Raw genomic sequence first — 23,818 nt, forward strand, 5'->3', positions numbered from 1 at the left:
GTTTTAGCATTAGATACAAAATATTGTTACATACTCCCCCCCCTTTTAATTTTTTCCATAATATTAATATATATTTAACATTGAACTTAGCAGTTATTTACACTGATTAAAATACATAGGTTTTTTGCCCAGCCAAACAGAAAAGTTTGCATAAATACCCAAGACACTTCCTGTAATTTTGTGTTTGTGCTGCAATTCTACATTGTATATATACACTGAAAAACCACTATGTCTTTACTGCTGCTGTTATTTTTGCACCACACTGATCATCTCTAAATAGACTCATTGTAACATCCTGCATCTTGTGGGGCCACAACAGACACGGATAGGCCCATTACCAAGTTTGTGTTTTAACTGTTGCTGACAAAACAGTATCACCACTTGTCAGGTTCTCTTACCCGTGTACTGTCAGTCAGATCTGTTTATTCTGATTAAATATTGCTTGTTTGTTATAGGTGTCAGAGAAGGTAAAAAAATGTATCCGCAATTTAAACAAATGTTTGGTTTGGCATGACAAAAGCTTAGGTGTGTTTAAGCCTGTGTGTGTAGATTTAGAGGTATCTGTTTCCTGTGAGTGGCGCAGAGTACATCTGTGTGTGGTGATGGTGATGGGTATCTAGTTTCCTGCTCTGGGGAGTTGATTTTATGTAAATGAGTCAAGGGCCTAAAATTGGGAGACAAAGGGGAGGGGGTGGGTCACGCACATATGCACCACAAGAAAAGTTTAGCATGCGACAGCGCAAGCTCTGGTCCTCGCTGTCTTCCACTTGTCTTTACTGTCATCAGCTGTGAGTTGCCTTAGCTACAGCTCCTAATGATGAAGGAACGCTGCAGCCGGGTGCCACCTCTTGCCATTTGCTCTCCTCAGCAGCAGGCACCCGGAACAGGAACTGTGGGTGGATGTTGCCTTGGAGTGGCTGGGCAGGGCTCAGGCCCCATGTGCTCCGTCCGTTCTGACTGTGTGTCTCTGTGTGCTGGCTGCCTGTTGACAGATGAGGCGTACCAGAAACTGGCCATGGAGACGATGGAGGAGTTGGACTGGTGTCTGGACCAGCTGGAGACCATCCAGACCTACCGCTCTGTCAGTGACATGGCCTCCAACAAGGTAGGACAAGCTGCTTCTTTGTATGGGTTTTCTTTCATTCTACACTCATGTAATTTCATTAGTGGAGAAATTTTAAAGGGCACACAACTGATGTGGTCTTTGCTTTTTGTCAAGTGACTGATTTTGTGCAAATACAGAAAAAGGCTCAGATCTGTAAGGGAACTGTTAAAGAATGTGAGTGACTGCTTGGAGAACTAATCCCTCAGCCTAATAGACACATCAACAGCATGCAGAATCCAGTGGTACTGTAGCTCAACTTGACATGACCTTAGTGCAGTCAACAGTATTACTGTTGGAGTTTGGGTTGGTATAGAAGATGCAGCAGTAAGCAGTGCTTGCATGACCACTGACTGGTTATACTTTTATGAAGATGAGACGATTCTACTCATCAGATGACGTCTGCCCAATCTGAGTTAAAGCTCTTTGCCCTTTGTGCAAAGGTGATGTGACAAAAGGAAGTGCGTCTAGGCCCACTTTTCATCTTTCATATCAAATAACTTTTTACTTGTTATTCTGTTCCATCATTAAAGGTGTATGACGTGCACCTCAGTTCAGTTTAAGAGTCTTTATACCAGTAACCGTTTTAACCTTATTACTCACTGACACAACCTACCTAGTGCTGAACCACATTTAGCTTTTGTGTTAAAGGTTAATTTCGCATTACTTTAATAAACACTGCTTGATTCACCCTGCTGTCATTTTAGTTGAACTCCTATGAGTACATATATCTAGGAATTACTGAGGTGGATTCAAGTGTAGTTAATAATTCAGTCTCTTTTTTTCTACACATAATCATCATCACTACTACCTCTGCAAATGTTTGTGATGGTGGTGTCAAAAATCAGTATTGGATGCTGTAAAAGAAACTTGTAGGCTGTTACAGTTATTCAGTTTTTTTTCCTGTCACTGATGGTGTGCGATGTGCAGCAAGGTTCAGTTCCTGGTTTGATATAAAAAGCAGGAAGTTGACAGAGCATGACAGAGAGCATGACAGAGAATAGTAGCAGTAGTAGTCAGCAGTAGGGAGGGAACATTTTTGTGTGAATGTTGTTTTATGCTTTATGTGCATACACTTAGTAGTTTTAGATAGTTTTGTCCCCAACTTTAAAAAGCGGTTTGTTAAAACTTGGTTTAAAGGTTAAGGTTAGAATTAGATTAATGGTTGGTGGCATTGGTTAGCTGTAGTGGTTAAAGTTTGGTTAAGGGGCTAAGGAAAGCATCAAGTGAATAAGTATTCTTATAACAACAGAAAGACAAGAATGTGTGAGGGATCAATGTAGGCTGATGGGTAGAGTGACTCTCTCTTCCTGTCTCCTTCCTGATCCCCTGCTTTCCTGCCAGATGACAATAGACATCACATCATACCCATGTTTATTTATCCCATTGCTGTCGTCATTTGGACAAAGATCCAGAGCTGACAGTCAGCTGGAATGACTATCAGGGTGACTGAATAATAGAAAAAAACTAAGTTAAAATGAAAGAAAATAAGAACTCACAAAACTTTTTTCTGTACCTGTATTTCTTAATATGGTAAAGCTAGTGTTATACATCAACAAGAGTTTGTGATGGATTGTCCTCTCTAGATACTGTAATTCTAGCACTTTCACAATCACAGAAACACAGGCAGCCAAATTGCACCAAAAGTTATCTTCAGATGTTGACTGATTTATGGAGCTTCCTGCTAGTGTTAATTCCAGAATATCACAACCATGGAATAAGAATAAAATCATAGCTTTTTATTCCATAAAAATATTGTTTTAGATCTACCCATTATATAAGAGAATGTGAAAATGTAAACAACTGATAACATGAACAGTTGACAGCTATTTCACCTTAGCAGATGTGCATACAATGAGAAATATTGTTGATATAGCAATGTGAATTGTACAGTTTTAGTACCTTTAGATTTGTTTTAATTCAGTCTGAAAGTGAAGTTTTATGAAGAGAAAACGAGTAGTGGACATGACCGAGTGCTGCATATCAGATAGTACAATGTGCTTATTGTGTATTATGACTCTCTCTCACGGACATGACTTTGGCAGGTGGGTAAATGTGTCCTGACACAAACCATCTGTGGATAAGATACTGATAAGAAGCCCTCCATCAAACATGCCTTTCTAGTATGCAGTTTTTTTCTACTTAGTTCTATGTAGCTGTGTATCCATATTACAGGAGAGTTAATCCTACTCGTATCTAAACCATCTTACTCCCAGACTTGTTTTAACACTCAATAATAATATTACACAACGGCTGTCCCTTGGTCATGTGGGCCATTACCCTCGACCTGGTTTGATTAATGAGAACATGCCAATCAGCTAATGTGACCCCCAACTACCTGTTGTATTTAGGATGGAAAAAACTGTTATTTAAGATGTGAGAGAGTATGAAACATGAGTATGAGGGAGGTGAAACAGGAGAAGCTCCTGCTGTACCTCCAAGGTGAAGTGCAGAGGACTGTTGCTGCTGCTGAGGACTTATAGTATGTCACTGTCCTCAGTGTTATGTATGGTTGACGTAGACAGGTCAAGGCTGTACATCTTCTTTTAACAAGACTAAGACAGAAATGAACAATGTATTAATAATAAGTTATTGAAAGACCAACATTTTGATTCTCTGTTTTAATCATAAAACAATGTGGGATTAGAAATATGGTGACACAAAAAAAAAAAAAATCACATTAATGGAGATTAAAACAACTGGTTCTGTTTAAAATACATCTATTGTAACTACCAGGAAGGAAAATTACCATCCCTGGCTACCTTTTGTTGTCAAAGTACAGGAAAATCAGTACAGTGTTCCCCGAAACAGGTAGCATTCTATCTATCAGAACGATCAGTGCAATATTGACAGTGCTGTGACTGCAGGCTGCAGGAGTAAGAGGAGCAAGAGGCAGAAGGCGGGACTACCCCATGAGGGAGTGTGTATGAGGCAGAGGTCTTTCTCTCTCTCTTTCTCTCTCACACACACACGGTCATTGCTCCACATACAGAGGGTGTGAGGTAAAGCCTAGTCAGACCTCGCAGCCCAAAGTGAGTCACTAGAGTTGTGGCGTTTCCTAGCGTCAGACAGCCAAGGCTTGGTCCTTTTACTCATGCTGTAGTCAGACTGAGACAGACACGTTAACGGACGGCAGCCCAACTCTGCTCTGCACGCTACATACAGCAACATGGGAGCCTGCTGCTTTGACAAGAAAGAAAAGAAATTAGGAAAGCTAAATGGTTGGAGAAAGGTGAGCTTTCTATGTCGTTATAAAAAGAGTTGTAAATATCAACTTTTTTAATATCTTGATGCTGAAATTGTGAGTGATTAACTATTGTGGTTACTTCGTATGTTGTGGCTTTTACACGCTGTTACAGCTGTCTTCTTTTGAAACACTGTTTCTGTAGATTTTTTTCGCTTTTAACCTGTGTTTAGATTGGTTGTCTTAAGAGGACTAAATGCATTTTACTCAAGTAGTTGCTGAATGTCTGCTTTAGGGTTTTCTTGGTTTTAGAAGCGTACACTTTTGTAATTTACAGCTACAATAACAGAATATCATAGTTACTGTAGCTGCAAATCACAAGTGTGTGCTAGTGTATGTTATTCATATAAATGTTTTATTATACATTTGTAGGTGTACTTCAAGTGGTTCACACAACAAGAAACAGTGATGCTTGTATTGTACTTTTGAGAACACTTGTGGATCCTTTCAAATGATGCCGAATTTTTACACGTTAATGCTCAAAATCAGAAATTCACAGATTTATTATTGTATTAAGTTACATTAACTGCCAATCACACTTGACAGGTCTGTCTCCCGGTCTTTGTTACCTTTGTAGTATGAGCAGACATAACTTTAAAGACTAACTCTTACAGGATAACCAAAAAGTTTTCATTCAGAATGTTGAAATCAAACAAAGTTATGTGCATTCTAGAGAGTAGTAATTGCAGATATTGTTGTCATCTCCTTGGAAGATTGTCAAACTGACTTCTTCCAAAGTTATCAAGTGACCTTTTTGATGGCCGTGTTAGGGAAAATTAAGCATATTGGTCTTTATGTAATCTCTGGAAGAGTCTGGCCGTATCAAATTTTATGGAAGGACGTGATCTGATGAGCAAACTAACCATGGATTTAAGTTGTCTGAGGCACAGGCAGTCTATAAGTGGTGTTCCTAAGCATAGTATCAGTGTTAGAAGGCAGTCTGTCTCTTTTTTTCTGACAGTATTTAAGCAATCAGGTAATCTGGGGAGAAATAGATATAGAGTTGTGATGTGGAAAGGTGATGCTCATTTCCCTGTTTGTTCGAAGCATTTGCTATATCTTTCCAAGACAGGTATAATGTTGTCTGAGTTGTGTTTTACTCAAAAGATGATTATGGATGAAGGAAGATTTCTGATTTTGAAGCAACCATGCATGCAAAACTGTGCAGCCTGTTAACGGTTCTGCTTGAGCCAAAAATGTTGTTGCAGATTACATCTGACTCTACTGAGGCCTGAACAGCCGGGAGTGATGGAAATGATTCATTCAGCAGAGAAATATTTAGCTTATTCCCCTCAGTTTTTGTCTCATGTTCTTAAAGCTGATTGTTAATTTTCAATTTTCAATCTCATTGCACAGGTTCAGAGACACATGAATTCATGCTTTCTCATAAAGACACAGACTAGCATGCGTGCGTGAGTCAGAGGAAGTGAGAGGTAGTCAGGCCTTCTCTCAGAATCGTCTCTAGCTCTACCCCAACATACGCATTGTTCATACGTAGGTAGGTTCCCTGATCTTTATAGAGTTATGCCACCCTGCGTCATGTTTGCTTAAGCGAGGGGGGAGATAAAACCACAACTATTACATTTGCTTCTAAAGAAGAAATGAAAGTATGTCACTGTAGGGGCACACTGTAAATGTGACAAATTCCTTAAATTAATAATGCCTAAATACGAAAATTCAGATGATAAATAATACATTTTAGTTGAAACTTCTACAAGTTGTTAAATAAAAAAAAATGATGGGGTTAAAAGGAGAAGACTGAACCCATGGTGTAACTGGACGATTTTTCACACATCATCAAGATAAACTTGGATTAGTTGATAGAAAACTTGTGTTTTCATGTTTGGGACTGAAGAAGGTTTAAACCTTTAGTCAGGTTCTGCAGGCTTAAAGGGTCCATACTCTCATAACACAGAGAAAACTTCAGCAGCAGACTGAGCACAGTGTGCCCACTAGTGGCCGCAAAGCAAATAAAAAGGCGAATGATAGTTAATGGCTTAAAGAGAGAAATTTTGCCAGAAAATAAGCAGGACTTGCACTATTACCAACAGTGACTGGGAAAAATCTAGCTACCTAAGTTAAACATGTTGAAAAAAGTAATGATTTACCAAAAGGCAAGGACAGCAAATGAATGTCTGTTTTTAAAAAAGTTATTATTGTGCTTCTAATTGAATCAAATCAGAACAGAAATATAAACTAAATGCAGTCTGATAATGTAGCACCTGTACATAAGGAAAGCACGTTTTTGCAAGTGCACGAGCTCAGAGTCTCGTGTCAGAGGGAGACTCTGTGTCTGCCTACCTGTCTGCCTGGGTGCACTCCACAGTGAGCACCCCCTTCTCCGTTCCTCCTCCTCACAATGAAATGCCACAGGCTCCATTCACCTTCTCTTCCTCTGTCACAGCAGCTCTCTGCTGAATCAACCCAACCCCCTGCAAGCAGAGAGAAAGAGTAAAAGGTTAAGAGAGGGAGTTATGGAGCTAAAAGAGAGAGAGTATGGCACGATACAAGCACATGTAAAGGAAAATGTAGCAAGAGAGGAAGGATATAGAAAAGTAGAAAAATTCAGGGGAAAATAAAAGGGAAGAAAGAGAAACTGAGTAGAAACTGTGAAAGAAAGTAAATTGGGCAGATAAGAAAAACACCTGAACATGTGAAGAAGTGATGTGTAGTATGTGAGAAAGAGGTACCTTCAGAGCTCTAAGAGCCGAATCTTCTGGCATGTCCATACTTTTTTACACATGTGTAACTGCAGATAATAGCATTTGTAGGTTGCTCTATGTGTATCGTGCCATATTTTCTGTCTGCAGTGAAGTATTTCTTTCAGACTCTGGGAAAGCATAGCTCTTCAACACATTGCAGTCAGACACCCCCTGCTGTTATTTCTGGTTTCTTTATATATTATGCAGCATGGTATTATATAAAGAGCAGCCTACTCGTTCTGTTTTTCCCCTCTTTTCTTGCATCCTACATCACAGCTTCTGGTTCTTTCCCTCTGTGGGAGGATAATCCAGAATCCTCAAAGGGAAGCTTTAGTCTCTCCTTCTCTTCCCAAATGTGTACACATACATCAAGGGTCTAGTCAAAATTGACAGAGGCACAACTTGCCTTGAAATTGGCCAGATGTAACAATAATATCGAGTCAGGTGGCCCAAGTCTTGTACACTGTAGCTGTATCAACACCTGTTCCAAGGACATCCCATTGATTCTGCCAGCTAAGCAGACAGACAGAGATTGATGACTGTGTTGGCAAGTGGCAGCCAGGATAGAAATTGACGTGTAAGTGGTGGAGAGTGAGGGAGAGATGGAGAATGGTGGGGGCAGGGGGGCTCAGTCTGTGCATCGATGGTTGCGAGTGAATGCGATGTGTGTGGTGTGTCCTCGTGACAGCTCAGCAGCTACACCACATGTCTGCCTCGCAAAGAAAAGGGGAAGCCTTTCCTCTCCTCCTTCTGAGGCTGTCTCAAAAGGAGGCTGCCTGATGCTGTTGCCATGGCGTTGGGGTGTTCTGGTAATTGGCACAGACACATATTCGCAGGTATAGAGAGAAACCGTGGGCTGTAGTTGCCTATATAGGAGAAGGATGCAATTAGATCTCACATCTTTTTCTCTTTTTCCCTTCTCTTCCTGTCTTCCCAAATCTCTGGTTATCTCTCTGTTGTTAAAAATAACCTTCTCCAGATACCCTGACAGCATCTAATATTATTATGGGATGCAGATAATGAACAGGATCAGGAGTTTTCCACAATGGCTGCCGCACTCGGATATGTCAGGACTCTAAAGAGAGAGAAGAAGAAGAACGCATGATAATAGAGATAGTGCTGATAAAAATACATAATTCACATTTCCCAAAACGTGCCCCATCCCCTTTGTCACTCCTCTTTGTTTTACTGTCGAGGGGAGGCATAGCTATACAGCTCGATCGCATTCCTTCACAATGGCTGACTTCATAAAAACGGCTTTAAGAGGGAATTACTGGGGCTGTGAACTGACGGCTATGGGAGATATTTGCAGCGCTTGCACAGCTGGAAAAAAGGAGACGTTACATCAGGAATTCATGTCTGGATATTAAATATCAATCATTCAAATAATTCCTTCAGAACTTCATATATACACCAATGCAAAGGTGTAATTATCCCCCCACCCTTTCTCCCCTCTTTCTGTCAAATCATGTGTTCTGAATAGAGTGTGTTGCTGGGGCTGGCAGACTATAGCAGGGGAAAAAAGACAGAGGAGGGAGGGAGCAAAAAAGGGAGAAATATGGGAAGAGAAAAGCAGGGTAGGTGGGGAGTGCGCGCTACAGCATTGAGGGCAGTGAAGCAAGACAAATCCAGTGGAGGAACCCCCCCTCCAGTCAGATGAGCATTGCTGCCTCACTCCCTCCTCCTCCTTCTCCTCCTCTTGTCTTCATCGCTGTTTTTTTCTCCTCCTCCCTTCCTCGCTTCTTCTCCATTATTCATCAGTATGCTGAGAGTCCCCAGCTCGCGGCTACAGCTGCTGCTGCTCCAGCCAATCTACTGAGCCTGCTGGATCTCCTCCTCGCCTCGCCTGGCTACTGCGCCGAATTTTCCCTACATCCAACCGCTCAACCATCTATCCCTCCATCCCCAGGCATGGAGACTCAAAGCTGGTCCTTTTCTGCTGCTGAGAGGGAGAGTGAGCCATCATTGAGCTGCTCTCTTAGCTGCTGAGAAGCGAAACACAAGAGGAGAGAAGAGAGGATATTTTTATTTATTTTGTCCCTTTCTGCGTTGAAAGAATCCTGTTTGCCTGCCTCTATTTTTCCATTGGATTACAGTTCTGGCTTTGTATAGGAACGAGAAAACGGGGTCCAAAATGCCTGAAGCCAATTATCTGCTGTCGGTGTCTTGGGGTTACATTAAGGTGTGTGGCGCTTATCTACGTAGCTTGTCGGGATACCGCACTCATTTCATTGTACCCATCTGTGGCGTTAATGTTGTATAATACGTTATTTCTGAAGAAAACTGGCATTTTGATAATACAAGTTGTTTTTAATGGAGCTTTTTGGGGACACTGTGCTAGCCTAATTCCAATTATAACAAAAGATATTTCCGTTATTGTGGTAGTGATGGTGGTGGGGGGTTTGGTGGCTCAGGGTCCATCTTGAGCCCTCTGCAGAGCTGTGTGTCTGTTTGTATGTGTGTTAATGTGAACGTGTACACGCACTTGCATCAATCTCTCATAAACAGCTTTTACTGCAGTGCCTAGGTCTCTGTGTACTTTCAGAAGCATCCATCTGCCTCATCTGTTCAATCTATTTAAAACTGTTAATATAAAAAGTACACAAAATTACCAATATTTAGGGAGCAGTGTGCTGGTTTATCTCCTGACATCACTGAAATTTTTGTAGTTACACAAGTGAAGCTGCTAAATAGACCCCAAATGTGATTAAGGGTAATAAATCAGTAAACTGGTTGTAGGGGGTGAATTAAGAAATGATGGCCTTCCCACTAGTGACAATAATGATCCGCACCTTAATTGATTTCAGGGACATTGGAGGGGGAAAACAAGATGCCCCCCCCCCCTCTCCAGACTGATTGTATGCTGTAATTAAATAATCATATTGAGGTGGTGAAGGAAAACTGCTGTATTTTCCATGGAATCATGTACCATAATTTTCCCAGGTTTTCCCTCAGTGGAAACTGACGACATTTTCCTCTCTCCTCCTCTTTCTCATTTGCAGTTCAAGAGAATGTTGAATCGGGAGTTGACGCACCTATCCGAGATGAGTCGGTCTGGGAATCAGGTTTCTGAATTCATCTCCAACACCTTCTTAGGTAAATGAAAGTCTTGTGTACATGCACTAAAAGTCACACACACACACACACACACACACACACACACACACACACACACACATAAAAAATATATAAATCAGCAATTTGCTGTTTCTGATCAACCTTCAATCACTGCTGACTGTAATTACGTAAATCAAAAATCCATAGGAAAATAAAAATATAACATATTTAGTAGCTCACACAAATCTCTGCTTTGCCGCAATGTTTTTGTGAAGGTTCAGTCTTTTGTATGATAAGCTGAGCAAGTTGTTCTGGCAGGCTTTTTCTGTGGGGGCGTACCATAAAACACTGCGCCATTAAGCTTTCTCTAGATGTTTATGGCATCAGGCTCATTTTGTCCAATTGAACAAAATTTGAGTAAATGATGTATATTTCTCGAAGTTTTTAGACAAATAAGAAAATATTAAGCTGCGAGGATATTTTAAATGTGGCTGACAAATAAGCTTGTTAGCCAGAATTGGAGGAAGGAGATTGGAACTGGATGCTGTTAGCGTGGGCTGCACATTTGAGATCTAAGAATAGATGGCAATTTCTAAATTTATGTGTATTTGTATCATCTTTGGAAACACTGCTCCAACTGTTTTTTTGTCATCCATATATAGACATTTTTTCATGATCATGGCTTTAAACTGCGGTGCACAATTGTACCGCAGGGGTAAAAAAACATGCTCCAGCACTAGAGAGATGACTTATTTCCAGACTAGATTTAAATTTAGCTGTTGGTTAATATGAGTAATGATAATAGTTAGTCAATAATATAGATTAATAAATGATTATATATGCTTGACAAAATGGATGTAGAGGTAGGTTTTGTATTTATATACCAATCAACTTCCAATCGGTATTGTGATCTGGTGTAGTCTTGTTGGCGGATCCCTTACCACCGCCTCACAGAGGGTGAGGGGAGGGAGGTGGCTGACTGCAGTGAGGGAGAAAACAGAGGTACAGAGGAACCCCCTTTGCTGGCAGTGAGATGTACTCGGCAGATTGTGTGACTCATCCCTGTCTTCATGCATCTTTGTCAGTGGGGACACCTTGTTGTCCCTCTACCTCTCCCTCCCCCTTTTCACTACCCTGAGAATCCAGACAGACATGACAATTGCTTTGATAAGGAAATCAGGATTACCCTACTGGTAGTAGAAAGAAAGAACAGGTAAACATTAATGAGAATGGGGGAAAATATGGCTGAAGCAATAAAGCTGGCCTGCTTTGGCCTCAGCTGTCCTACATTTAATCCTTCCAACATTAGCATTATGTCAGTAACGCACTTTTTTATGCTGTTTTTTTGTTTGCTTTTTTAAAGCAATTCAGGAATTGTGAAATTACACCTATGTGTAATTCTACAGTGGCCATGGATTATTCTTTGATGCACTGCCAGTCCTCACCTGTTTAAGATGGACCATCTGGTTTTATATTTTTTTTAGTTGATGGTTAAGCAGACTGTTGACTGGTAAAACTGTGGTCACCGAACCAGGATAATTCTCAAAATATAGATCTGAGTTTCTCATCTAGGACAATGTGATAGCCATATTTCAAGCTTTACATTACAAAATGCTTGCTGACAGCATGCACTTACATGTGCCTTTCCCCCACCACCACTGTCCTTGCAGCATAAATCTGTCATGATTCCCTTTGATCAGCAAGCAGAACACACCTATCTTAGGAAATATACTGAGGGAATTATTCCCCCCCAAACTTCTACCCTGCATCTCTACAGGACAGCATATGGAGGAGGATGAAAAAGAATCACATGAAACTGAAATAAACGTGGGAGGTGAAAAATGAGACGGGGAAGAGGAAGAATAAATGTCAGACTAGAGCATGAAACAGATATTTACTTAATGGATAAAATATGGAAATCAGATTCATGATAACTCTGCTAAAGTCTTCCAGAGCTGTTTATCAGTTCTAACAATTCAACTGCTACAGAGCATGTGTTCTTAATGGTTTAACTTGTGTTGATAATGACGCTGCAAACTTGTCCATCTCACAGAGTAATCTCCTTCACAACCATACGAGCCATACGCACCAACATCATACGGCAATGGTGATAATGACTGCTTGTAATAAATTAGCGGGCAATATATTGCTCTTCCCCTTGTTTCCCACGCAGCACATGCCTGAGAGTGCTTAATTGCCCATTCTCAATTACCACTGGAGGACTGAGGAGAGATCAAGACAGAGAGAAAGGCATGGGAAACAGAGAGAGAGGGGAAAGCATGATAGTGAAAGTGATTATTTGAATTACAGCGGGTGATTGAATAACCCTCCACAGGGGAAGGCTGATAGGCCAACGATGAGCTGAATAAAGACTTGACAGATGAGTGTGCAGCTCACATACATGCTGATAGCCAGTCCCTGCAGGATTGTATTCAGTTCTTTTAGGACTGTGGTAAACACAATGACCTGGCTGTTTATTACAAGCATGTTTTCTGTTTATTTTTTTTAATGAAGCACAAGGACTGGTGCATTATTAAATGTTAGTCCTCTTATTTGGTGTATTTGTGGCTAGTTAAAAATGTAACCAAATAACCAAAACAAAGAAATACTAAGTGCTTTGATAAAGGTGTGGAAGCTTATTGAATAACTGACTTTGTGAAGCTGCCTTTACTCCAGCTGTCGTCAATGGACTGATCTATGAGAGTGAAAGAACAGGAGATGAGATGTGAGCCACCTGCTGAGAGACTGGAGGTTGGGGGGGTAGCGCTATAAGAGGGAAAGAGAGGGGCCAGGGAAAAATGAACAGTAGGAGCTCAGAGAGCGACTGCAGGTGTACGACAGGGAGCATGAATGGAGGGACAGATGAATGAATCGATAATCCCTCAAAAACTAACCTACTGCAGGTGTGTCTATTGTGCACCTGAGTCCCTCAGGCAGCCTACTGTTTTTCCTCCACCCAGTTTTTGAGAATAATAAAAAAAAAAAACTCATGCTGTGTACTGTTAAACAGACATTTTTAACACTTTTTTACAATGTCGACACTTTCTTATAGCAGTAAAATTCTATTTTTACTTCTCCCTCAGACAAACAGAATGAGGTGGAGATCCCATCGCCGACATCCAAGACACGAGAGAAGAAGAAACAGCAGAAGCAGCAGCTGATGACACAGATCAGCGGGGTCAAGAAGGTTTCCCATGGGCCCTCACTCTCCAGCAGCAGTATCTCGCGCTTCGGTGTTAAGACCGATAAGGAGGAGCTGCTGTCAAAAGAATTGGAGGACCTGAACAAGTGGGGCCTGAATATATTCACTGTTTCAGAGTATTCCAACAACCGACCTCTTACCTGCATCATGTATGCCATCTTCCAGGTATGGAGTGTCCTACTTTTAGCAATGTTATACTACATAATTTAGATTTTTTGTGTATGACTATGTACTACTTATAATGAACCACACTTACTCATAACTATGCTATGTTGTTTTTGTAGGAGCGAGACCTGTTAAAGACATTTAAGATCCCAGCAGATACGTTTGTGGCCTATATGATGACACTGGAAGATCACTACCATTCAGATGTGGCCTACCATAACAGTCTGCATGCTGCTGATGTAGCCCAGTCCACACACATCCTTCTCTCAACTCCAGCCCTGGATGTAAGTCATAAAATTAAGCAAAGTACTTCTGTCTCTGTTTGTTTTTTCATTTTTCCTACTCAGACCAGTATTTAGGATATTTATCTATCCCTCATTATTACTCAGAACCAACTGTTCTGATCTGTGCCTATTTTCCATCTCAGAAAGAGTTTAATCTTATTTTCCTCCTGGTTTGTTCCCTGCTGATTTATTTCCAGGCGGTCTTCACAGATCTTGAGATCCTAGCAGCCATCTTTGCTGCAGCTATCCATGATGTTGACCATCCTGGAGTATCAAACCAATTCCTAATCAATACCAGTAAGTGAAAGAATAACTAAACACTTTTTTTTTACCTTTCTTGAACATAACACTAACCAAACAAAAAATAAAATAAAAACTATTACAGCACAACTAGAAGTCACAACAAAGAAAAATATTAATATTATTTTCACACCTGCCCAGACTCCGAGTTGGCTTTGATGTACAATGATGAATCTGTGCTGGAGAACCATCACTTGGCTGTGGGATTCAAGCTACTACAGGAAGACAACTGTGATATCTTCCAGAACCTCACTAAGAAACAGAGGCAGTCCCTACGCAAGATGGTCATCGATATGGTAAGACTACTACAATTCATATTCTGTCCTCTTGTATTATCATTTAAATTTAAAACATAAGTGTCAAAAAATGTTGTGATGCTTAGGAAGTATTTTTATTATTATTTTCTATCCAGGTTTTGGCTACTGACATGTCTAAACACATGAGTCTGCTGGCTGATCTGAAGACTATGGTGGAGACTAAGAAGGTGACAAGCTCTGGGGTGCTGCTGTTGGACAATTACACCGACAGGATACAGGTGGGGCTACTTGTCAAGGTGTCCTTGGACATAACAGCAAAACCCTGTAGTAGTGCTGATATGTACTCTCTGGCAGCTGTCCAACCATCAATAAATTATTTCATTATATCATTATTATGTATAGGTGCTGCGTAACATGGTGCACTGTGCTGACCTAAGTAACCCCACTAAGTCCCTGGAGCTGTATCGTCAGTGGACTGATCGGATAATGGAGGAGTTCTTCCATCAGGGAGACAGAGAGAGGGAAAGGGGGATGGAGATTAGCCCCATGTGTGATAAACACACAGCCTCTGTGGAGAAGAGCCAGGTAGGTAACAATGATATAAAAATTTAATTATGCACAAAGATAGTTGTGCAAATTGGCAAGTGTGCATTGACACTTTAAAATAAACCCCCTCCTAATGGTTTTGTCTCCTTCAGGTGGGTTTTATCGACTACATCGTGCATCCTCTGTGGGAGACTTGGGCTGATCTGGTCCACCCAGACGCCCAGGACATTCTGGACACACTGGAGGACAACAGAAACTGGTACCAGAGCATGATTCCCCAGAGTCCCTCACCACCCTTCTATGACCAGAGCACACATGGACACAGTGGAGGCACTGGAGGGCAGGGAGGAGGGGAGAAATTTCAGTTTGAGCTAACCTTAGAGGAAGAAGACTTGGATGGAATAGAGAAAGATGGTGAAGGGGAGGAAGAAGATGAGGAAGAAGAAGAGGAAGAATTAGAAGAGGAGGAGGATAGTATAGGAGATTCTCGCTCTCCTCCCCTGGACTATTTGGATGGTCAAGAGCATGAGGAGTGCAGCATGATGGAACCTACCACAGCAATAGAAATTGTGACACATGAGGCGTCACCCACAGACACATAGGGCTTCCATCATCACGCTCACATGGCAATTTGAAAGTTTTTGGAAAAAGAGGGGAAAACCTCTTATAGCTGTGCTTTTTAATAAGCCCAAAGAAGCAAGGGCTTAGTTTTGGCCCGCACAGGGGCGTCTTGCACTTGGGTGTTTGAAGCCAGATGGACAGATAGTTTCAGTGGAACGGCTTCAGAGTTCTCAGGAAATAATTACTGCGAACGTTTTAGTCTTGATGGACAGGCAAGACTGAGGGTGGAACTTGAAGGATTTCGGCCAGTTTGGGAGATTATCTTTCTTTTCTGGACTGGCATTAAATGGACATTGACACTACTGAGAGAAGTTTTGTACCTTAAGACTTTTTTTTTACAGATATGATCTAGAAGTAGCATAGAGTAAGATCTACTGATGGAGACACGTTTGTATAGCAAGAGAAAGCGTTTACTTTTTTCCTGTACCATTTGTCCAAGGACTTTTGTGTGCCTTTTTTACTATTGTCTTTATAATAGTTTTTTATTTATTGAACACTAGTATGTCTGTGAAATGTTTTTTTTTTCTTATCTGAAAGAGCAAAATCTTTTTTGTATGTTTAAAAAGAGAACAGTCTTCCATGTATTGGGCAATAGAGATATCCAAACAAACGTCGACAAACAATTCTTAGACAAATTCATCTGAATATGGAAATAACATCTAACATTGTATGCACATTTTTTCACATTAATTTCAATCTGAGCACAAAGTTTTCTTTACATGTGTAATTCAGATCTTTGTGTTCATTCATTGTTCATGTCACATTTAGGTTGTTGTTTTCTATATCCAATGCCAGTCAGTGAACGTGACAGTCACACTTGTATACACACATTTTCATAAAACGTCTACTACATCTTTTTCTTTAAATGGTCTGCAGACCATTGGGGCTTCCTAATTGTTCACAACAAAACTTGACTTTTAATGCAAAATACTCACTGAGGATATAAAATAATTTACTTGCAACAATATGGTCAGGTATTCCTTCTAAATTTTTGAAATGTGTAAAATTATTGGGACATTTGATACGATTGTCTTTTCCATTTTATCAATTGTCATTTTATGTGAAATTGAGGTTGGCCCAATTCAAACCCTCATAGCCTACGAATCTACCTAACACCAGATAAAATAAGCAGAAATACAAGCAGGGCTAAAGAGCAAAAAGCTGATCATAAGAAGCTACTTAGATGTGATAAAAATCAGAAAGGACAAAATGCACAGTGTCAAACCGTGTTTTAGTCCACAGGTATGCTGCAGTCTTAATAATCCTGTTAGTTGGAACAGGTCCTAACAACAGACCTATCTGATGTAATGCCCCTCCACCCGTGTGCAATCAGGCCAGAGCAGATCATTAGAGGTGCCCTTACAGCTGCCTGTGTGAAAGGCGCTTGCAGACCCTCATCAGAACCATTTACATGGTTTACAAACCTCTGGGCTCCATGGACATGACCCCAAAACAATCAGGCCAGCTATTTCTTCCACACGATAAAATTCCCTCAAGTGCTGCTTCTGCTCATTGACGTCAATTGAATTTTTCCCCTCCTCCTCCACTGTATCAGGTTTCCAGGACAGTTGGGTTGTTAGGATTTAGCGCAGATGGAATTGCTGGATTCAGCATGGCAGAATGTACCCTTTTGAATTTTTTACTTTTTTTTTTTTTAAATGATTAGGTGCTGAGGTTTTAGAGCAAATCAAACACCTATTTTTGTCTCTTCACTAATGTGTTGGGGAAGATGGTTTGAAAATGGTTTGCAGACCTCACATTTCTAGTCCTGTGGTTTTATATTGATGTTCTAATTGCATCTTTAAATCACTTTTTATTATCATATTGGTTTACGGATATACTCAAAAGGTACTTCATCTAATTTCACTCCAGCATGCTTAAGTGGCAATCATTTGTGAGACGTTTGTATGTATGGTTTTATATACCTGTGTGTTTCTGTATGTGTGTTTGAATGTGTCGACTTTGTCATCAGGCCTTACCCCATCACTCCACATCTTTGTCTCTCCAGTTTGTCGCTAAGAGCTCAAGTTGGTCCTTTTTGCTGTTTATAACAGTGTGTATTTATTCTATACTTTAAGCTGTAAATACGAAATACTGGTTCAGTGTAAAATCTATTTTAATTTATATGCACTTGCATTACCTGGAAGTGGTGGTGTCTAATGTGTAGAAGACTCTGGATTTGAGTCTTTTTATATATGTATTATATATTGTTTTGATATATATAAATATATCTAAGTATATATTCGCACAATGTTTTTAGTACCCAGCAGAGCAGCAGCTAAAGAAATGTTGTCAAAGGAGAACCTTGTAACTCCAAATCAGCCCTCTTTTGCAATTCAAATGGTCTTTTAATGCAATGTCACATAAAGAAATTAAAAACTTTATATTAAGCTTATTATGCATGAACATTAAACTAAAAGTGTTCTCACCTTTGCATCACTTTGAAATCTTAATATTTTTTCTATTCCTTAAAATTTAAGATTGTCTTTTTAATTTTAGCTTAGCTACATTTCCATTTCCAAAACCCATTTAGATAAGTTCACTTTTTGAAGGTACAAGGTTTTCATCTGACAGCAACAATTTGGTGACCCAGAGGCAACACAGAGGACATGAAAAACTGCATAGGCTTGGATATAGGATACAAGCTAGATAAGGAACACAGAAGCTTGATGCTTGGTATCAAAGTATACAAATAGTTTTTTTCTCTCTCAGCAACTTCTCACAACTTAAGCTTCTTCATCCAGCATTTGAATGCAGATTGCTGACATGAGGCCAGATAAACGTTTGACTGACAAACACACAGCAATTGTCTCCTTTTACACTTAACGCACTTCATGTAAAAGTAGAAAACACGGGTACAGTATTGGTAGCATGCTACAATACGCCCAGCACTGATGTGAACTGTTCTGAATAATCAAAACATGATCTTATGTAACTGATTGTGCTAATGTGTGAACTCTTTCTGACCAAACTTGTTAGCAGTTTTGAAATTCTAATTTGTATCAACATTGTTTATCTATGTTCAAGCTTTTTTGGTCCTAGTTGTGTCCAAATGGTTAGCCAGATTTAGCACTATCTGCATGACAGACGGGATTTTTTTTTTTATTGTCAATATGTTCAAGTCTGCCACTTGTTGCAGGTGGATTAATAAATGTTTCACACAATGTATGGTATTATATTGTATATTGTGTTCAAAAATAAATCTGAATACTTTTTCTATGAAGTGATTAAAATCAAAGCATGAATATATTCACTTTCCCTCTGCTGTTTTTTTTATTCATATCCTGATTTTGTTGACTCTAGGTGTTAAAAACAAATTGGGTCACAGTCATGCTTCTAGTGGTTTCCTCATATTTATCATGTTTAATTAGGCTATGTCCCAGTATAAAACTGTATTAAATAAACACCTGGGTCCTGTGCTGAAACAAAGTGCCTCTAATACATAAAATGCTATCATCAACAGTTCTTCTAAATGTTAGTGGACTACTGATTTTTTTCTGTCCTGGCAGCAATGGAAGAAAAGAGCTGTGAACTAATCTACAGACTAAACAACCCTGCTGTCCCAAACACACGCACACACTCCATGAAGTTAATTGTTCAGCACTACAGAGATTTGGGTATAATAGCTTTTTAGAGAAGGAGAGTCATGTCTAACTCTTATTTGACAACACAGGAATACAAGTGGTTCTGTTGTCAAATTTAAGTTCCCACAGTTAACCACTATCTACATAAATAAATTAAATAATATGCCCACTAAAGGTTACCAGACCCTGGCCTGTATTGAGAGGGAAACAAACAACCCAAGACAGCACTGGAAATTATATTATAATATATTATTGTATTAGGATGTCTGTACTATGTTACTCTTGACTCCCTTTGATGTCACTACGTTTGCTGCATCATCACAGAGGCTTGGCTCTAATGTGCTGAGACGGGAACACTGTGTGACACAGACTCAGCACCACAGCCCACACACAATCTGACAGGCCTGTCCTGATGTGACATAAGGCCTTCGCACACAAACACACACATAAACATTGTGCTCAGTTTTGCATGTGTTGAAATGCATATACGCAGATTTGAGTATACACACAGACACACAGACACACACACACACACACACACACACACACACACACACACAGACACACACACACACACACACACACACACACAAGCGTAAAGCCTTGCAAAAGCTTCTTCCAAACATAAGATAACCAAGTCATCTTTTCATTGATAACAGTGACAGTTTTCACGTCAAACTATTAATTCCATCATAATTCTGTTACGCATCAAATGAAAACAGTCGCTTTGTTACAGGGTTGTCAGATGGCGACAACAAAACTTCTCCCTTTGAGATGGAATTTGTATTGTTATAAAACCCCAACTTAATACAAACTAGACTGGTATCCTCCTTCCACGGACAACACAAGGAGCTATTAGCTCAGCTGGGGGAAAAATGCGTGAAGTCATGTCTACTTAATTAGCTCATACACATCAAGAACTGGTAGACAAACTTAAGCAAAAGTTCACAGAAACCTGATGCATATGCCCTCAGGAGTCACAGGTGTCTAGGCATCCTCCCTCACTAGTGCCCTTCACACATAGTTGCTTATTTTTTGCGGACAACCTGCTGTAGGCTTCCATTTCTTAATGATGGACTTAACTGTTCTCCAATTTTTATTTTATTTTTTTATTGGGTATTGTGCAATACCAAAGAATGTGGAAATGCATATATTACAATACAAGTAATTAATTAATATGTCACTACCTGGTTTGGAGCAGAGCTCCTATATTACTGTCTGAATATAGTCACTGTTCAGGGTGATGGCTGTTGTACCTTTCCTTATCACAGCGGAGCTGGAGAAGTCCCTGACTAAAGCTGCTGTGCTGTTTGACCTGCAGGCTGTGGAGAGGATGTGTGCTGCTCTCCATGATGAACGGTTTGTTCAGCATCCTCCTCTTAACAATCTGTTCCAAAGGTTCTAGTGAAGTCCCCAGCACAGAGCCAGCCTTCTGAGCAGTTTGTTTAGTTTGTTGTTGTCCCTGGCTCTGATGCTACTGCCCCAACAGACAGCAGCAAAGAAATTTTAACTGGCTACAACAGACTGGTAAAACATTTGCAAAATTTTGTTGGACACATAAGGGTTGGACCTAAGCTTCCTCAAGAAGTAAATTCTGCTCTGTCCCTTCCTGTACACAGCCTCTGTGTTACATTTTCAGGTCAGTCTGTTGTTAAGGTGAACTCCCAGGTATTTATGTTTTAACTGTCTCAGTTCCTCCTAAAGTCCACAACCATCTCCTTGGTTTATCACATTCAAGGCCAGGTGATTGTTTCCACACCGCTTTACAAAAGAGTCCACCGGGCCTCTGGACTGGTCTTGCCGCCACCACTAATACACCCCACTACTGCAGAGTCGTCTGAGAACTTCTGCAGATCACAGGAGTCAGTGTTGTACTGAAAGTTAGAGGTGTACAGGGTGAAGAGGAAAGGTGTGAGGACAGTCCCCTGTGGTGCTCCGGTACTGCTAATTACCTGCTCAGATTCACAACCTTGCAGATGTACAAACTGTGATCTGTCTGTCAGGTAGTCAGTAATTCAGGAAGCTGTGCAGGAGTCAGCCTGCATCTTTAGGAGCTTCTCTCTCAGAACAGGCTGGATTGTAAACAAGGCACTGGAGAAGTCAAAAAGCATGATCCTCACAGTGCTGCCTGCCATGTCCAGGTGTGAGAGAGCTCTCTGTAGCAGGTATATGATGGCATTATGTACTCCAACCTGGGGTCGAACTTTAATGCATCTAAATATGTTTCAATCAAGGCCTCAAAAAGGTCTTTAGATTTCTTAATATTTCTCCAACAGCTGGAGATGAACATTTCGGCAGTGGCACAAAACATGTCTTCCATAAGGTGTTGAAGGATCCCACAGAGCTGATCAGCACAGGCCTTCAGGACCCTGGGGCTGACTCCCTGACTTTTAGCATCTATCCCCCAAGTTGTGCATTTCAAAAACTTTTCCACAGAGTTGCCTGAAGTTTTCTTTTATGTTGATGGTGCAGTTTTGGCCAGGAAACTAATTTACCACTAATTAACCCTTCCAGATGCAGATTCTAACTGGTGATGTCCATTTAACTCACAGTGAGACTTTTTAGACCAACTGGCTACAGAAGTGATGATTTAGGTGAGTTAGTCAAAGGGGGTAAATACTTACTTAGTCTTTTTTTTTTTTGTAAGAAAAAAAAAAAAACAAAAAAACCCAACTTCATAATCCAATGTTGCAAAAATAAATAATTGTGAAAACTATCGGGGTTGAATACATTTTATAGGCATCCTAGATTTCATGTCGCACTCATGTTATTACACTCTTGATATGCATCTATCAGTTGTTTTAATGGCAAAAATTTCAAACACTGTAGAATTTTTTTAAACATTTCTTATTTCATAAACAAATCTACGAACAATTATAATACTGTGTATATGTACAATACCAATTGAAAATTAGCATCTATTACTAACTGTATGTTGACACTGATTGTAGTGATTCCCCACTAACATCAACTAGAAAAGAATGTAGATGCTGAGTTATTAAGCTGTTTTACTGGTACATTGTTAAACTGGTTTATTTAACACGTGGGACCTTGTACATAGTCACAGTAAGAAGACAAAAATGCTTGATGAAGCAAAATTCACGAATGTTCTCTTAGCCCATTATTTCCCCACACATTTAAAGTTTATGGACTTTAAATGCAGTTTTCAGTGGGAAACATCCTATGAAACAACACAGTGTGATTAGCAACTTTAATTTTACCGTATGCACTAGAATAACTCCATTCTATACAAACATAAGGCCAGTTTTACAAACTCATAACAGGTGTTTCAGTCCTACATTGTCAGTTTTAATGAACAGCTTTTTAAGACTTAGGATGAGTATTTAGGTATACACAAAATAGTATAATACAATATTGTAGACATGTTTTTTTCTTTGTTGTAATTTAAAAGCATACCAGTCTCCTAATACGTTTTCTATACAACTAAACAGCTAACAACAAAATTTTTGTAGGGAACGCAATTGCAACCTGATTACGTTATCTATATACACAACAACCATATATTCAGAATCAATGTTAATGGCATCCTGGAGATAAGCTCTTTATAACATCCTGTTTTCTCTTCCATGAAATTATCCGCAATATTTAGCATTAGAACATACAGATATGGGATTCCATTTTTATTGAAGTTTTTCTATAGTTGAGTTCAGGCACTGGGTACCCACAACACTGGGTAAATTCTCCACCTCTGCGTCGTACTCTTCTATTTTCCACAGTGGAAATCTTTTCCCATCTTGTCTCTGACATAAGCTGGTAAAAGAAGGAGATTTCATTTGATAAAACTACTTGGGTACATATGACGAAAGAATGATTAACTGGCATATGGGACAGAAAGCTTCCCCTTCCTACTCTGTTACAAAGTCATGCAGGTCCACAGGGATGACCAAGATATTTCATAAAGTTAAAAACAGAGCAAAATCTTTCCCACCAGTTGAGGTAAATGACACTGCCTAACTTGTCCCGTGTGGCACAGTGAAAAAGTGGATGGATATTTTCATTCCAGAAAAGGAAGTTGTTAGTTTGGAAGATAGCAGGGAACCGCATACAGCCTTGAAAATCCCCTATTGAATATAAATAGGATGGAGAAGGGAAATATATAGAAAAAAAAATATAGCAGCTAATGTAACTCCTTTCAGCTGAATGGACGAAAGCCTAAGATAGGATGTCAGGTAATTCAATTTAAGGATTCATTGCCCACGCATTATTTAAAAATGGTGCAGTGACAAATGTGGACTTTATTTATGTTAACCTACAAAGCCTGTGATGGGATTTTCATTAGCAGCTTAAAATATAGTTATTTGAACAAAAGTAAAACTTTCAGCTCTTATGTTCTGCAACTTTAATATTTGAGAAAAGCTTTGAAATCAGATTCAAAATCTAAATGTATGGCACAGACCATTATAATCTCATTGAGTTTAAATCTTTCCACTGATGCACAGATGACAGAAAGATCAAATCAAATGTTTTTTCTATTTTATTTAAATTTATTACAGAACAGACATGCTCTTGTTGTGTGTGATTTCCACAGGTTGGTGGAGACACAGGCTTCAATACAACACTGCTATATGTAGCCAAAGATTAATCTGATTCCACTTGTATGTGTCGACTTAATGTCTGAATTAGCACCCTGGTGACTTCAATAAAACTCACAAGGGCAACCTTACATAGTTGCACCTATTAACGCTTATATATCACTTTTAACATGACACAATTGCATGCAGTCACACTGACAG

The 23,818-nt window shown here is 39.8% G+C and overlaps 1 protein-coding gene across 5 annotated transcripts in view; it reads left to right on the forward strand.

The window, feature by feature from the left end:
* pde4ba (phosphodiesterase 4B, cAMP-specific a) overlaps positions 1-18,729 on the forward strand; it is a 114,695-nt gene extending 95,966 nt beyond the window's left edge. For 4 of the 5 annotated variants that reach the window (XM_026345145.1, XM_026345146.1, XM_026345147.1 and 1 more), the window contains 9 exons: positions 993-1,105; positions 10,051-10,144; positions 13,189-13,472; positions 13,592-13,756; positions 13,954-14,053; positions 14,198-14,352; positions 14,469-14,591; positions 14,716-14,898; positions 15,012-18,729. In XM_026345145.1, coding sequence (XP_026200930.1) covers positions 993-1,105; positions 10,051-10,144; positions 13,189-13,472; positions 13,592-13,756; positions 13,954-14,053; positions 14,198-14,352; positions 14,469-14,591; positions 14,716-14,898; positions 15,012-15,461 — 1,667 coding nt within the window. In that variant the 3' untranslated portion in view covers positions 15,462-18,729. Of the gene's footprint in view, positions 1-992; positions 1,106-9,031; positions 9,231-10,050; positions 10,145-13,188; positions 13,473-13,591; positions 13,757-13,953; positions 14,054-14,197; positions 14,353-14,468; positions 14,592-14,715; positions 14,899-15,011 lie in introns of those variants that run through there. The other variant, XM_026345149.1, reaches the window with a different exon arrangement.
* The last annotated feature ends 5,089 nt before the right edge of the window (positions 18,730-23,818 follow it).

This window comes from Anabas testudineus, chromosome 4 (assembly GCF_900324465.2).
Source record: "Anabas testudineus chromosome 4, fAnaTes1.2, whole genome shotgun sequence".
NCBI classification, from domain to species: Eukaryota; Metazoa; Chordata; class Actinopteri; order Anabantiformes; family Anabantidae; genus Anabas; species Anabas testudineus.